The sequence below is a fragment of the Tenrec ecaudatus genome, chromosome 1 (assembly GCF_050624435.1).
Source record: "Tenrec ecaudatus isolate mTenEca1 chromosome 1, mTenEca1.hap1, whole genome shotgun sequence".
NCBI lineage: Eukaryota > Metazoa > Chordata > Mammalia > Afrosoricida > Tenrecidae > Tenrec > Tenrec ecaudatus.
In genome coordinates, this window is record NC_134530.1 from 245,794,858 (window position 1) to 245,812,380 (window position 17,523).

Below are 17,523 nucleotides of genomic sequence, written 5' to 3' on the forward strand. Positions count from 1 at the left end.
AGGAGAAACACAAGGCAATGGCAGAAGATGTCTTGAACCAAATAATGTGCATAGAAGAAGCAAATGGTGATATGCCACAGAGAGAAATCTTCAGAATGCTGCTTGGAGGCATACAGATATGAAGGAAGGAATACAGCAAAGGGATGAAATGATAGAGGAGATAAAGGTCATGTGCCAAAGGGAAATACAAGACCTAAAGGATGAGATAACAAAAGCCAGTAGCAAATTCACAGACTTCTCCAACATATGTGGGGAGACCGAGACTCATACTAGTGACCCAGAGGATAACCAGGCAGACATCAACAAATGAGAAAGACAATCAAATAAGATAATCCAAGAAATTGAAGAAAACCTGAGAGCCACGTCTGATGTGAAGAAGAGGCACAACATTAGAACAACTGGACTACTGAAAGAAGACACATGGCAGAAATCAGTGGCAAAAACAGTAAGGAAATGCTTACAGGAAAGCTTCCCCAGCTTAATGAATGAAAACCAGGCAACCATTCAGGAGGATGAAAGAACACCAGCTAGACCGAATCCCAAGAAGAAATCAAAAAGGCATATAATACTATCCACCTTTGAGGAAAAGGAGAGAATCATAAGAGCAGCTAAGGAAATGCAAGCAGTCATCTATAAAGGCATACAAATAAAAATATGTTCAGAGTTATCAGGAGACACTATTAAGAAGAGAAGAGAGTGAAATAACATATTTTAAAAATTGAAGGAAAATAATGCAAACCCAAGAATACTCTGTCCAGCCAAATTATCTATCAAGATAGATGGAAACATAAGAGTCTTCCCAGAGAAGGAAAAACTTAAAAAATATGTTAAAAGAAACCTAGTCCTACAAAATATCCTTGCTGACCCAGTTAGGGCAGAAGAACAACACTCACTGGACACAAATTAGAGACCAGAAAATAGAACAACTCCATGCAGAGGGCAACAAAGAGAAAACAGTTCCCCAAATAGCATTGTCTCAATGATTGAAAGAAGGTAAGAATGAAACAAACACACACACACACACATACACACCCACCCACACACACACACACACAGATAAGAAAGGTAAACACCCAACAAAAAAGGTACAAGATGACATCACAGAGTCCACAGATTGATGTAATAACCCTGAATATTGATAGATTGAACTCAAGCATTAAAAGGCAGAGGCTAGCAGACTGGCTTAGAAAACACAACCCGTTGTTCTGCCTACAGGAGACACATCTCAAGATTACAGAAAAAAAATAGGCTGAGAATCAAAGGCTGTAGAAAAATATACCAAGCAAATGGCAATTTAATAATAGCATGGGTTGCAATTCTAATCTCAGACAAAATTGATGTCAAGATGCAAGTCATAATAAGAGATAAGGAGGGACACTACATAATGCTCAAGGGAACAGTAGACCATGAACAAACAGGTGAGCATAATAAATATATACGTGCCCAATGACAGACCCACAAAATTAACCAAATGACCACTTCAAAAGATGAAAAAGGAAATCACAGGCTCAACAATTACAGTAGGTGACTTTAATACACCATCTCTGAGAAAGACAGATCACAGGGAAAGAAACTTAACATAGAGGATACAGATCTACGTATTACAATTAGGTGACTTGACCTGATAGATATTTTCAGAGCTCTCTACCCAAATGAAATTAAAATTCATATTCTTTTCATGCCACATGGTACATACTTGAAAACAGAAGTCGAACATTAGCAAATTCAAGCACATAGAGATCATATAGACTTCTCTTTCCAATCACTATGCCATAAGCCTAGAAAGCAACAAAAGGAAGATAAAGAAAACAAGGGAAAACAATTGGAGTATGAATAACTCCCTATTGCCAAAGGGGTGTGTGGTAGTTACATAATCTGTTGTCAATTTGAGACTTATGAGTGAAGGGGTGGAATTTGGCCTGTCAATCAGGTCACAACTTGATCACCTCATTTGGAGACACTAAGGAGATAAAGAGCTCATTGGAGGCGGGGCAAATACCCACTACATAGGAGACACTATAGATGATGAGAATGATGGAGTTATGCTGAATCAGCCAGAGGCCTTCCAGGTGGAAGAGTCACGTAGAGATGCCTGTCGGTGCTGTGATGCTCAAAATGCACTGAGTCCACAGGACTTACCACCCACTGGCTTGTGATCTTCCTGCATCTGGCATTATGACATGTGTTTCTAAGTCTAAAGAGGACTTTATAGATTGGTATCAAACACATGGGCTAATATCGGACTTATGGACTTGATCTGGACTGGATTTTTTCCCCAATATTCAATTGCTTTTGTATATAAAGCTCTTATATACATATGAGTGTATCTTGAATTTGTTTCTCTAGTTTACCTAGACTAACACAGAGTGGGTACTAGCCCAGATCAGATATGAAATTAGGAAGTTTCTAGAAACCAAGGAGAATGAGAATACAATGTACCAAAACCTTTGGTACACAGCAAAGGAAGTTACTAGAGGAAGTTTGATAGCAATATATGCACACATGAAAAAGTAAGAGAGACTTATGATTGAGATGCTGACATAAAACTTACAGCAATTAGAGCAGAGTCAACAGGACAATCCTACTAATATAAAAAGAAAAGAAATAATAAAAATCAGGCTGAGATTCATGAGAGGAAAAACAAGAAAACTATGGAAAAATTTAGTGCAGCTAAAAATTGGTTCTTTGACAGGATTAACAGAATCGACACATCGCTGGCAAACCTAACCAAAGATAGGAAGGAACAAATTTCAATGGCATGCATGAGCGTTGAAACAGGACATTACAACAGATCCTATTGAAATCAAAAGGATAATTACACAGTACTAAGAAGGTCTGTCCTCCAATGAATTCGCCAACTTGGAAGACCTGGACAAGTACTTGGAAAAACAATGCCTTCCTAGACTAACCCAGATGGATGTCAAGAATTTCAACAAACCCATAGCAATCGAAGAAATAGACAAGGTCATCAAGGGATTACTAACGACAAAAAATCCCTGGGACCAGATGGCTTCACAGGAGAATTCTAACAAACATTCAGTGAAAAACTGACACCAATCCTTCATAAACTCTTCCAGAACATAGAAAGATAGCAAACTTCTGAACTCTTTCTATGAAGCTAGTATACGTCTGATACCTAAACCAGGCAAGGATCCAACAATTGAGAACTACAAACCAACATCCCTAATGAAAACCAAAGCAAAAATCCTTAACAAAATATGAACAATAGAAATCAAAAGTATATAAAACAAATAATTCACCATGACTAGGACTATATTCCCTAACTGGAGACACAGTGCCGGAATTATGCCTGATCTGCCCCCACCACACCGGGGCGAAACACTAAGAGTATGCAACAGAACAGCAAGGGGAACAAAGCAATGAAGTCCCTGGGGAATACCAAAAATAGATTTTGGGGCCAGTGTGTGGCAGCCCATCAGAGTCATCAAGAAAACACTCCTAAAGGTCAACAAACAAACTATTTATAGGCTTTTCTTTTTCTAATTATTGGTTTTTTTTTGTTTTGTTCTGTGTTGGTTTTGTGCTTATTATTGTCTCTGCATGTCTATCTAGATAATATAGGCAGAATAAACAATACAGAGGAGAAAACAAAAGGACCAACAGTTACAGAGGGACAAAGGAGAGGGGAGGTGGGGGAAAGGAAGGAGGGTGTCAACAAACCCAGGGACAAGGGAACAACAAGTGATCTAAAATCAGTGGCAAGAAGGGCGTAGATGTCTGGTGGGGCTTGAACAAGGGTAATGTAGCCGAGAGGAATTACTAAAACCTAAACGAAGTCCGAACATGATAGTGGGACAAGAGAAAAGTCATAGGAAATAGAGGAAAGAACTAGGGGACAAAGGACATTTATAGATGTCTAGATACAGGTATGAACCTATATAAATATATTTGTGTATATCGATAGGGAAATATATCTATGTACATATATTTATATGTTAAGTATTAAGGTAGCAGATGGACATTGGTACTCTACTCAAGAACTCTCACAATGCAAGAACACTTTGTTCTAATAACTCAGAATTCTGTGATGCTCACCTTCCTGACAATTGCTAAAGACAAGATGGGTGCATAAGCAAATGTGGTGAAGAAAGATGATTGTTTCCGGCTATCAAAAGATATAGAGTCTGGGGTCTTAAAGGCTTGAAGATAAACAAGCAGCCATCTAGCTGAGAAGAAACCAAACCCACATGGAAGAAGCACACCATCCTGTGTGATCATGAGGTGTCCATGGGATCAGGTATCAGGCATCAATGACACAAAACAAAAAATCATATTGATGTGAATGAAGGTGAGTGCAGAGTGGAGACCCAAAGGGAATCTGTAGACAATTAGACATCCCATTACGGAAGGGTCACAGGAAGAGATAAGCCAGTCAGGGCCCAGTATAGCACTGATGAAGCATAGTTCCTCTAGTTCTTTAATGCTTCCTCCACCCACCCCCCTCACCCACTATGATGACCCCAATTCTACCTTACATATCTGGCTAGACCAGAGCATGTACATGGGTACAGATAATAGCTGGAAACACAGGGAATCCAGGACAGATACACCCCTCAGGACCAATAATGAGAGTAGCCATACCAGGAGGGGAAAGGTAAGGTAGGGGGAGAAAGAGGGTACCGATCACAATGCTCTACATATAACCCTCTCTCTAGGGGATGGACAACATAAAAGTGGTTGAAGGGAGACATTGGTCAGTGTAAGACATGAAATTTTAAAAAATAAATTATCAAGGCTTCATGAAGGAGGGAGGGGGTGGGAGAGAGAGGGGTGAAATGAGGAGCTGATACCAAGGGCTCAAGCAGAAAGAAAATGTTTTGAAAATGATGACAGCAACAAATGTACAAATGTGTTTGACACAATGTATGTATGTATGTTTGGATGGATGGATTGTGATATGAGTTGTACGAGCTCCCAATAAAATGATTAAAAATTTTTTAAAAGGTTCTACTCGAAGAAACTCACTGCCATAAAATCAATTCTGGCTCCCAGGACAAGGTAGAACTGGACAAGGTAGAACTGCTACAGGACAAGGTAGAACTGCTCCTGTGGGTTTCTGAGACTATGACTCTCTAGGAAACAAAGAGCAGTTCTACCCTGTCCTTTCTCCCTTGGAGAAGCTAGTGGTTTCAAACTGCTGACCTTGAGGCTAGCAGTCCAATGCATACCCCACAATGCCACCAGGGCGTCTCAAAATGACTACAGAAATATGAAATTGTTATAAAAAAAACCACAACTCATTTCCCTGCTGGACTATAAAGTAATCTAACCAGTTGGTTAGACACGGTACTTCGGTGAGTTATGAGCATGGACTTCGAGGAGACAAGTACCCAGTCTGGCATTCCCGCTGCTTCACTTACTGGTATGTGACTGTAAACAAGTCTAACCTCATAGGCTTGGCTGTCTCATCTGTACAATGGGGTAGACGCGGTATCGGCGTCGCAGAGATGTTGTGATGACTGAGGGAGACACCACATCAAGCATTTTGGTCAGGAGCCTACCTTTGAGTAAACTCTCAAAATTAATAGTCACTATGTGAACATCAACTCAATGGCAGTGAGTTTGGTTTTTGGTTATGGAATCCCTCGCGAAGCCCTGTGGTGTCCGTCCGTAAGTCAGCAGTTTGAAACTCCTAGCTGCCCCATGGGAGGAAGACGAGGCTTTCTCATTGTGGTTTTGGAAAACTCACAGGGGCAGTTCTACCCTGTCCTACAGGGTCACTATGAGTCGGTATCAACTCCAATGGCAGTGATTTTTTTTTAAAGAACCCCTTTAAGTGTTTGTCTGCCAACTCTAAGACTGGTGATTCCAACCTACCAGACAGTTTGAGGCTGTCTGCTCTTTGAAAGACTTACACCTGTGCGGGATGGGGAACACGCGGCCCGAGGTGCCGTATGAGGCCAAATCATCCACACCAGCTAACATCACATACCTCACCAGAGAAGCAATTCCAGCCACCACATTCAGGGTGAGTTAATTAAATGTTTTAAGTAAATAACCTCGTACGGCCCGCACAGAATGTCATAAAAAACCAAATGGCTCTCAACAGAGGTTCCCATCCCTGCAATGCAGAGTTCCTATGTGTTGAAACAGACTCGATAGCTGTGGCTTTAGTTTTATTAGGGGGTGGCTATTAAGGCCCTAGGGGGCCTGTTGGCACAGTGGGTTAAGCACTGGGCTCCTAATCACAAGGTCAGCAGTTCAAACCCGCCCATTGCTGTGCAGGAGAGAGATGAGGCTGTCTGCTCCCATGAAGAAATACAGTCTCAGTAATTCTCTTATCCTATGGGGTTGCTATGAGTCCAAATTGATGCAAAGGCAGTGAGTTTGGTTTTGGTTATGGAGTTCCCACACGGTGCAGAAGGATAAGCTAAGCACACAACTACCAGCAGAAATGTTGGTGGTTTGGTGGTTCGAATCGACCCAGAGGTATCTCAGAAGACAGACATGCAGTCTGCCCCAGTCTCACTACTCTGAACACGGTGTGTCACCATGGGATGGAATCAACATCTACCAACACAGATTACTGTTCAGCATGCCCTCCCATTATCTGAGAGCAGCTTTATACAAACACAACTAATAATGGGTGGCTCCCAACACAGTAGCTCTGAACAACTAAGGGAGTGCTATTGTGTATGCTATTCCTAGAGAATCGTCCCCACTTATTGACTCGCTGCAGCTTTGAGCACAATGTAAGAGTAATCATATTAACGAGTACTTGGCTGACCCCTGCCTAGGTGCCTGACCCTTCATGAAATGTGCTTACATCGGTTACCACGCCAAATCTCACAATCCGTTGCTCGGTGCTGTTGGTTCTGACTGCGAGCGGCCTTGTGCACATCAGAACCAAACACCACCTGGTCCTGTGCCATCTTCATACTCCTCGTTCAGTTTGAGCCCCTCGATGCAGCCTCTGGGGCCCTGCATTCTGTGGAGGCGCTTCCTCTTCTTTGATGCCCCTCTACTTTACCCCCAGCATGATGTCTTTTTCAGGGACTGGTCTCTCCTGACAACATGTACAGAGTACATGAGAGGGAGTCTCGCCATCCTTGCCTCTCGGGAGCATTCTGGCTGCACTTCTTCCTCGAGAGCTGTGTTTGTTCTTTTGGCAGTCCGTGGGACTTTCAGATTCTTCTGCAGCACATCATTCAAATGCGTCAATTCATCTTTGGTCTTCCTTATTCCATGTCCAACTTTCACACGCATACGGGGCCATTGAAAATCTCATGGCTTGGGTCAGGTACACCTTAGTCCTCAAAGTAACATCATTGCTTTTCAATACTTTAAAGAGGCTTTGTGCAGCAGATTCTCCCAATGCAATGCGTTAAAACACCACAGGGTTAATTGATACAATCACCTCTTAAACTAGGCAGAGATTAGGGGCTCCAACCACTACTCTCTTGCACAGTCAAAAATGGGCATGTAAGTTTTGACTCCCTTCCTCCTCCCCAAATTAACTACTAAGAGCACACTGTTGACATAGCCTTTCCAATAGCTGACAGTCAATGAACACAAGCTTTGAGCACGCATTACTCACGGCACCCACATAAAGCTGCATTTTCAGTGTGAGACAAAAAAGGTGCTTGACAAAAAGCCCAAGTTTTTCCTACTGTAGCAAAGCTGCAGTGACAGCTTCAGGAATTTCCTCTTCTTTTGTTGACAACTTTCCTCCCTATATCTCCGTCTCTCTAAGCCTTGATTTTTTCCTTGATGGTTTTACAATGGATTAATTTATCTCGAGAGGGTGGGCACCTGCAGTTGAAGACCTTAAGCTGTAGTACATATCAAGCCATCCAACTTTGCTCGTAATGTTTCTTTTCTCTGCTTCCTGGGAGCACTGCTTGCACCGCTAGGGGCACTCTAGACGGGCCCGTGGGTTATCCCAGGCTTACAGTGTTCCAGAAAAACATGACGAAAAACACGCAAGAACTACCAGCTATTATGTGTCACTGTGATACACAGGTTACTGGCCAGACAGCTGTCCATGGGGAGGTGGTAAGAGTCACCAGATATGAAAAAGAAATCCATTTATAAGTAGGCCCAGGGAGTTCAAATCTCTGTGGTTATAAGCATCACTCCCATTTTAGAGATGAAGAAATGGAAGCTTGTAGTAAATTACTTGCCCCTGGTCAAAGGGGTGAAGCAGAGGGCCCAGGAGGGGAACCAGTCAGTCTGAGTTCAAATTCACTCTTCATCAATATGCTATATTGCCTCCACCATCATCTTGGTGACCTAATGGGGCTTTATAGAGAGCTAAAAAGAGGTGGGGAGAGCTCTGTGATGGGTGCATTGAAAGTGACAGGTATATTGAGAGCAGGTGGCATTTGGGAACTGAGGTAGTTAGTTTATTTTGCCAATGTGGCCGATAAACACATGTGGGATTAATTGAAGGGTGGAGAGATAAATGGCTCAGTGAGCTTTGTCTTTCTTGTCTCTTGCTCTTTGATCATCGGACCAGTTTGCGACTGCTTTGCTTGTTCTGTGCCTTAATTTACAAGCTACACTACCTGTGGGACACCTAACCCGTGGACTGTGTTGCTGTAATTTGAGGTTCCTTCAAGACCTGCTTTGCCACATCGTTGGAGTTTGGTGACCTGCTATGCTGTTTGTTGCCTGTGCCCGGATAGCCTGCATTGCTCTACAGAGGACTACTCGGTGGTCCTCAAAACTTGAAGGACTGCCAGTGTCTTACAACTGTCTCACGGGAGTGAGTTGCACTGAGCCATTTGCACTGCTGTATAATTTAATTAACTCCTTATTTCTTATGTTGTACATCTATCTTTCTGTGCAAATATATGTTAAATTATTAGCATTTTGGTTTTGTTTCTTAGAGAACCCTGTCTAACACAGGAACAATGGGAAAGGGACAAAAAAGCTCATAGTCAGAGCCAGAAGTACTACCTACTAAAAAACCCAAAGTATCACTATGCCACAGCTGAGTGCAATAATCTTTGCCACAAAGCCAAGAAACCCAGACCCACTGCCATTATCTCTACAGAACAGAGGAGACTGGTCAGGATAGTTTCTGAGACTATCAAGCTTTATGGGAGCAGAAGCTTCATTTTTCTCCCTTGGAGTGGCTAGTGGTTTTGAACTGCTGACTTTGTGGTTAGCTTAGCAGCCCAACGTGTAACCACTCTACCACCACGGCTAATTTTTGCCATACCATCAAGAAAAAAAAATCAAGGGTTAGGGAGACAGAGATACAGGGAGGAAAGTGGATGAGATACGGCTATGTTGAATATCCTATGACAATATTGCCGAAGTGAGGCCACAAAAGCATCAAACCAGTTGCCATCAAGTCGACTGGGACTCATAGAAACCTCATGTGTGTTGAGTTGAACTGTGCTCATACTGAATAATCAATAACTGATTATTCAAAAATAGACCGCCGACCTTTCTTCCAAGGTGTTTCTGGGTGCTCTCAAAATTCCAAAGTGTCAGTTAGTAGTCAAGCAAGTTAACTGTTCACACCACTCAGCAACTTCATAAATAAGTTTGTCTTATCTATAAAAAAGTTCTACAGTTAAAGTAAGAGTTAAAGGAACACTAACCCCTAGCACAGATGGATAACATTTTCATAAATCCTCTTATAAGTCATGGCTTAATTTAACCCAGATCCTATCTAAAGTCCTGAGGAAAAATGTTCTTCTCATATTCACTGTGTAGCTCGGCTTGGAAGCTGGGCTCTTGTGTCTATAACCAATATTGTACATAAAGAGTAGCGTAGTGGGTAATGCTGGCTAACTGCAAGGTCAGCAGTTGGAAATCGACAGCCATTCTGTGGGAGAAAGATGAGGCTTTCTATTCCCATAAAGAGTTAGTCTCAGAAACTCAGAGAGGCAGTTCTACCCTGTCCTACAAGGTCACAAGTGAGTTGGCATCAACTTGATGGCAGTGAGTGAGATTGGGCTACTATTTAAAATAAATAATTTTATTGGGGGCTTGTAGAACTCTTAGCACAATCCATCCATCCATCCACTGTGTCAAGCACATTTGTACACTTGTTGCCATCATTTTCAAAACACTTTATTTCTACGTGAGCCCTTGGTATCAGCTCCTCATCCCTCCCCCCTCCCTAGCCCTACCCTCCCTCCCTCCCAAACCCTTGATAATTTATTATTTTTTCATGTCTTACACTGACTAATGTCTCCTTTCACCCACTTTTCTGTTGTCTGTCCCTCAGGGAGGGGGTTATATGTAGATCATTGTGATCGGTTCCCCCTTTTTCCCCCTACATTCCCCTTCTCCTCCTGGTATGGCTACTCTCATGGTCCTGAGGGATTTATCTGTCCTGGATTCCCTGTGTTTCCAGCTCTTATCTGTACCTGCATATATGCTCTGGTCTAGCTGGATTTGTAAGGTAGAATTGAGGTCGTGATAGTGGGGGGAAGGAAACAGTTAAGAACTAGAGGAAAGTTGTGTGTTTCATTGGTACTATACTAGACCTTGAATGGCTCGTCTCTTCCCTGTGACCCTTCTGTAAGGGGATGTCCAATGTCTACAGATGGGTTTTGACTCTCCACTCCACATTCTTCCTCATTCACAATGATATGATTTTTGGTTCTGGGTCTTTGATGCCTAATACCTGATCCCATGGACACCTCATGATCACACAGGATGATGTGCTTCTTCCATGTGAGTTTGGTTTCTTCTCAGCTAGATGGCTGCTTGTTTATATTTGAGCCTTTAAGACTCCAGACTCTACATCTTTTGTTAGCTGGGCATCATCAGCTTTCTTCACCACATTTGATTATGCACCCATTTTGTCTTCAGAGATTGTGTCAGGAAGTGAGCATCACGGAATGCTAGGTTACTAGACCAAAGTGTTCTTGTGTTGAGGGAGCACTTGAGTCTCAGAGAGGCCCAATGTCCATCTGCTACCTTAATATTAAATCTATAAATATATGTACATAGATCTATTTCCCTATCATATATAAATATACTTACATATAAATATGCTTGTATTTAGACCTCTATAAATGAGACTTGGCTATTATTATTGTCTACTCGATTCTCAGGGGTTTGGCAGGTACTCAACAGGTTGCTCTTCTTTAAAACAATATGATCTAATCACATTCTATGACAGGATCTGAGGCAATCAGCCAGTCAGCTGACAGGGGCCTTTCCTTGGGGGGTATGCTCTGCTTCTAGCATATACAAGGGGCTCCAAAAGTTCCATGATCTTTTCATCCCATCTTCCCATGAACTTTTTGAAGTCCCCCATACACAGATGTTCTAGCAGAGCTTGCTGTCTCCCCTGCGTGCTGCTTGTTAGCTGACCTCTGGTTTCTGAAGGTAAGCCAGCACAAGCCTCTGGCCTGCTGCCAGACCGCAGATGTGAGGTTCAAGAGCCCTCAAAATCCAACCTCCATAGTTGCATGAGCTATTTCCTTGAAGAAATGCTCTTGTGCTTATTTGCTTACTCTCTCCACACACACACATGCACACGTGCGCACACTCAATACATGTCTGGTTGTTTTTGCTTTTCTGTAGAACCCAGACTAAGATCGTTCAACACGCCTCCAACCACAGCCACGCTGGCAGGAGAGGAGTCCACGTGGCCTCTGCGCCACACTTGACCACAAGACTGTTTCCAGTTCACACTCAGCCATAGGGTTGCTCCTGGAAGCAAAGTTTATTTTATGCCTATTTAGATCTCATCCTCTAGGTTTATAAAAATGGCTTTTCAAGTCCCCAAACCAAACTCATTAGAACAGGACTCCTTGAAATCCATTTAAGCCAAGTTCTCAAGGTTTTTAACATACGCAATTTCAAATGGAGACCATCGCAGCCGGGTATCCTTTAGCTAGCCTCCGATTCTGGTGATCTGAGCAGGGAGATCCTCCTCCTGGACTGAGAAAACACCCCCTTTCCATCTGCTGCCCACCCTCACCTCAGTCTACCGGGGTCCAGAGAGGCGAAAACACAGTTCCTATACACAGCCTATCCCTCCAGGTTCGGCTGGCCAGTTTGCCAACTTTTTAATTTAATTTCAAATAAGCAAGTAATATTTTACTGCAATTAAATCTCATTAATTATTAGGACATGCTCAAATTAAACTGCTTTTTGTTGTTTTTAACAAATATGAATCTAATCGGGGATGTACTGCCATTTTCTCTGGCACTCTGGTCTTGCCTCGAATCTCTTTGGGGAATCAGGAGTGCCCCGCAAGTCGGGTGGTAACCACCAGACTACACATATGGTAAGTTAATGACCCCACTCTGGCCTCCCCCTTTCTCTCCTTGCTCGCCTTCTCCAGAGAGGCTCCTTGGCTCCCACCAGGCTCTAGTCAAGCCCACGCCACCGCTTCCTGTGTGAGGCTCTGCCCTCTGACTCTCTGGCCAGCCACTCCAGGGCACACCCTCTCACCTGACGCTCTCCAGCACTGAGTGCCCTCTGTCCAGAGGCTGCTAGCAAGAATGCCCTGTTTCCACACAGCCAAGGCTGGATCCCAAGGCAGGGCTGTGGGCAGTGGCCCCAGAGGGTCAGTTTCATCTCTTCTTTTGCTACTCTCTTGGCTTCTTAGTGGTGATGTACTAGGCCCACCACAAGGGGGGGTCTTCAGGAACAGAAACTTATTATCCCACAGCCGGGAGGCTAGAGGTCCAACTTCCCGGCACTGGCTCTAGGAGCAGATTCTAGTTGTAGGCTCGGAGACCCCTGGTGTTGCTGGGGTCCTCGGTGATCGCTACGTGGCTTCTATCTTCCCCCGCTCACACTTGCTTTTCTCTGTGTCTACTCTGCTCTTATGACATCTCAAAAGCCATTAGATTGATAGTTTCATTTATAAATGGGATCATGTCTACAGTTCGTAGGGGTTAGGATGCCAACATATGGTCATGAAGGACATGATTCCATCTATAAGCTCCACATGGACTTCTTGTATTCAGACGCTACGAGGACATTGTCTCTGGTTGCTTGGGAAAGTGGGGCTCTCTGGTCATCATTCCCAGACCTGAACCAAAGGGAGGGCTGGGTAAGCATGTCTGCCTGGCCTAACAGAAGGTATTATGGGCCTCCGCCCCACCCTGCAGATACCACTGGCCCCGGTCACTATTTTAGACTACTGGCTAGTAATCTGTGGTGCACCCCTCTAAAACAGTGGTTCTCAACCTTCCTAATGCCGCACCCCTGAACACAGATCCTCATGTTGGGGTGACCCCCAACCACAAAATTATTTTTGTTGCTACTTCACAACTGTAATTTTGTTACTGTTATGAATCGGGCGACCCCTGTGAAAGGGTCTTTTGACCCCCCAAAGGGGTCATGACCCCCAGGCTGAGAACTGCGGATCTAAAATGCACACATAGATGTAACAGACATGCAGAGGAAAGAGCTCTTCCATCCAGCCTTCTGTGTGTGTGTCTGCGGCAAACCACTGACAACACAGCTAGAAAACGCACGGAATATGGAGGGATCGCCGACACAGCAATAAGAGGAGGAGTAAGGTTCATGATGCCATATGCAATCTGTTTTCATTGCGTGCAGAGAAAATTCATTTTTGAAGACATTCCATTTAACTTTGCAATATTTTTCAGTTTCACCTTTGGCGCCTGAAACTTTTCTCTTTTCACCCCCTCCCCCCTCACAAACTAAAGGTGGGGGATGAGTTTGATGTTGCGTTGTAAGCACAGCTTTGTGACAGATGATCAACTTTTGCTTTCCCGGCTCTGGATGGAGTCAAGAACAGTATATTCTGCAAGCAAAAGTTATTGCCCATTGTCATTGGCAGGGCCTCGCCTCCTAGCTACACATCCACTGTCATAACCCGAAATGCAGCTTCCAAAAGAATAAGATAGTTACCTTCCAGAGCAAGGCACCGGGGTGGGCTGGCTGACCAGAGCAGGTTGTGTAAGCACTCGAGATATTCTGACCCATCAAGCTTAAATCCGGGGAAGCAGCGATAGGAGATCACAGTGCCCACCGGGAAGGAGGTCTGGAACTCGGAGATGTTCACGTAGCCATTAGAAGAGGCCAGTGGTCTCAGGCAGCCTGAGGGAGAGGGGAGAGGAGGGAAGGCGATCTGTCATCAGGAAGCATCTCACTCTGTCATCTTTGCACATCTACACGGCATGTGATGCAGCAGGAGTGGCCATGGCACACGGGGCTCCGATGTCGGGGATGAATCACCCCAGACTTAAATACACAGGCTTCCGGATTTGAGGTGTTGTCACGTCGGCTCTGACTCTTAGCAGCCCTGTGTGAAACACAAGGAAACACCACCCGGGTCTGCCCCATCCTCACAGCTGATGTTATGTTTGAGGCTCCTTCTGTTTGAGCCGCCATGTTGATGCACCTGCTTGAAGGCCTTCCGCCTTGTCACTGGCGCTCTACTCTACCAGGTGTGATGTCCGTCTGCAGATGTGTATCCTAGTGTTTCTATTCCCAAGTGGCACTGAGTGGGACAGATACATTCATCAGTCATCAAAGAAGGTGGCAAGAGTGCACCCGAGGCCAGTGGCTGCCAGCCCTAACTGCTGGTCAGAATCACCCGAGAAAGAATGGCATCCCAGTACAATGCCCCGCAGACCTGCTTTGGTTAGTCTGGGTAGTGCCTGGGCATCACCATCTGTGATAGTTAGGGTTTGGGGGCCAATATGTGGCACCTGTAAGAAGGTATGGATGGAGTTTAGCCTGTCAATCAGGTTGCAGATTGATGACCTTCTTTGGAGGCATGCCCAAGATAAATGGCTCTCTGGAGGCCGGCCCCCTTCTCTCTCCCTCTCTCTCTGCCTTCACCTCATGTCGGCGAGCCACTCTGGGACCTGCGAGAGCCCTGTGATGCTTCCACTGCCACTGGATCTGCACTCTGCACCCACCAGCCTGTGATCTTCCTGCATCATTGCATGTGACTGCATGACTCCGAAGAGGTACATATGGACTAGTATCTGACTTATGGACTTGATCTGGTCTGGGTTGTTTGACTGATGTAGAATTACTTCTTGATAGAAAGCTCTTTTGTACCGAGTGTCACCGGATTTGTTTCTCTAGTCAACCCGGCCTGACACACCGTTTTTTTTATTGTTCATCTTTAATAGTTGTATTAACTGGTCTTCCTTGTAGCCAAATTGCTATTATGCTAGAAACGGACAACACTGCACTTCAGGACACATCTTGAAATACCCCTTTTGTTGCTGTTTGTTTTTAAGAACACTCATACGCATGGCAGAACATTCACCAATCCAACTGTCTGCACATGCATTATTCAGTGATGCTGATGATGCTCTTCCGGCCATGCCATCACTCTCGCGTTGCTCCTTCATCAACAAGCATGCACGGTTCCTATCTAGCCTTTGGAGCTGCTGTGTCAACCGGTAGGTGACATCATGGTAGACGGAAAAAAGACTGAAGTGGTCACGGATTTGGTCTTGCTTGGACCCACCATCAATGCTCATGGAAGCAGCTATCAAGAGAGCAAATGACACACTGCATTGTACACATGTAATTTGAGGGCTAAGGCACACCTGACCCAAGCCATAGTATTTTTAATTTCCTCATATGTATGTGAAAGTCGAACACTGAATAAGGGAGACCGAAGAGGAATCGATGAGTTTGAATTATGGTGCAGGCAAAGAATATTGGTGGTGCCATGGACTGCCAAAAAAACAAACCAATCTGTCTTCGAACAACAGCCAGAATGTTCCTTACAGGCACGGATGGTGAAACTTCACCTCATGTACTCTGGTCATGTTGTCAGGAGACTGCAGTCCCTGGAGGAGGACAACATGCTTGGAAAATTAGAGGGGAAGCAAACAGATGGACTGACACAGTGGCTGCACTGACGGGATGGACTATAAGGACAACTGTGGGGAAGGCCTAGAGTTGACCACAGACCCTTTGGGGTCAGGACTGTCGGGACAGAACCTAGACACAGCAGCATTGTCAAGATGACCCCATCTAGGCAGTTCTTAAAAGAACTTAATGATCAAGGCAGATAAACCCACGGCCATCGGCCACAAAGTCAATTCTGAGTCATGTTGACCCTAGAGGATTTCCGAGGCTATAAATATGTAGGGAATAGTCAGTCTCGCCTTTCTCCTGAGAGAGGCTGGTGGGCTGGAAAAGCTGAGTGCATAGTAAGCATGCTAATGCTTACCTGGCGCAGCCACCAGGGCGCCCTCTCTCTCTCTAATTCAAACCAGACTCACTGCCACTGAGTTGACGCCGACTCACAGCAACACGGTAGGAAGGAGCAGAGCTTCCTCAGTGGGTTCCAAGACTGCAGCTGCTTACAGGAGTAGAAAGCCCTTTCTTTCTCCTTTGGGGTGGCTGGTGCTGGTGCTTTCAAACTGCTGGCCTTGTGATCAGCAGCCCAACCCATCGCCCACTATGCTACTAGGACTCCTCCTAGGGAAGCTGAATTCTTTGGTTTTAAGAAGACTTCAGGGGAGAGTATTAAGATTTAAAGATGGTCATTTCAGAGGTTCATCTAACCTTCATAGATCCAGAAAATCTTAAGTCTAAGAGAACGTGAAATTCTATTGTGCAATTTCCCCTTTTCCCAGGGTTCTTTAACAGACTCTTTGACTGAAATATTCAGCAGTGGGAGGCAGCACCACTCAGTTCTGGTCTCAAGGCCAAGGAGGCAGTTGTTCAAGAGGCAATTAGCCACACACTCCATTCCCTCCTCATATTGCTGACTCTCCTTTTTCTATTGCTCCCCAGGTGAACAGAGACCAATTGTCATGTCTTAAATAGCCACTTGCACACATTTAAGAACCCAGGCACTACATAATGAATAAGGAGGTGAAGCAGAAGCAATAAGCATGTTATCAGGCCAATGAACTAGAGCCCTGGCGGTGTAGTGATTACATGTTGGGCTGCTAACCACAAGGGCAGCAGCTTGAAACCACCAGCCACACAGAGGGAGAAAGATGAAGCTTCTTACTGTGGGAAAGAGTTAGAGCCTTGGAAACCCACAAGGGCAGTTTTACCCTATCCTACAGGGCTGCTACAAGGTGGCTTTGAGTCAATGGCAGTTGAGCGTAGGACAATTAACTGTGATGTCCCATGGAACTATGACCTTCCATCTCCAAACCAAGTAATTCGAATGCACTGTCAGGACTGAGAACCAATGAGGTGCTACAGAAGGCGTCCCAGTGGTTTTAGGGGTCGTGGTGGGTAGCTCAGGTTAAGATCCAAATGCAATAAGCAGGATTCCCCCACTGGTGGTATAGTGGTTACAAGTTGGGTTTCTAACTGCAAAGTCAGCAGTTCTAAACCACCAGCACTCCTGAGAAAGACAGAGCTTTATACTCCCATAAAGATTTAAAGTCTTCCCCTGGCACCAATCCCGATGCTCAGGGTAAACAGAGCTCAATCAACTCAGAGAGCGATCTGTGCAGGGCAAGTAATGGGAGGTGGCTCGAGGTTGGACCATACTAGCAAAGACTCTTCCTATGCACCGTGTCTTAAGTTCTGTGTCATTGGAAAAATTGTTGATGTTATCAATGCAGTTGCCTTATACCCCGGGGGGGGGATGATTGACAACGTTTTTCT

General features: G+C 44.6%; 1 protein-coding gene across 1 annotated transcript in view; it reads right to left on the reverse strand.

Moving 5' to 3' along the window:
- The window catches only part of SUSD4 (sushi domain containing 4), a 198,797-nt gene that overhangs the window by 48,692 nt on the left and 132,582 nt on the right, over nucleotides 1-17,523 (reverse strand). Inside the window, exon 4 of the mRNA XM_075542656.1 lies at nucleotides 13,828-14,016. Within this exon, the coding sequence (XP_075398771.1) occupies nucleotides 13,828-14,016 (189 nt within the window). The remainder of the gene's footprint in view (nucleotides 1-13,827; nucleotides 14,017-17,523) is intronic.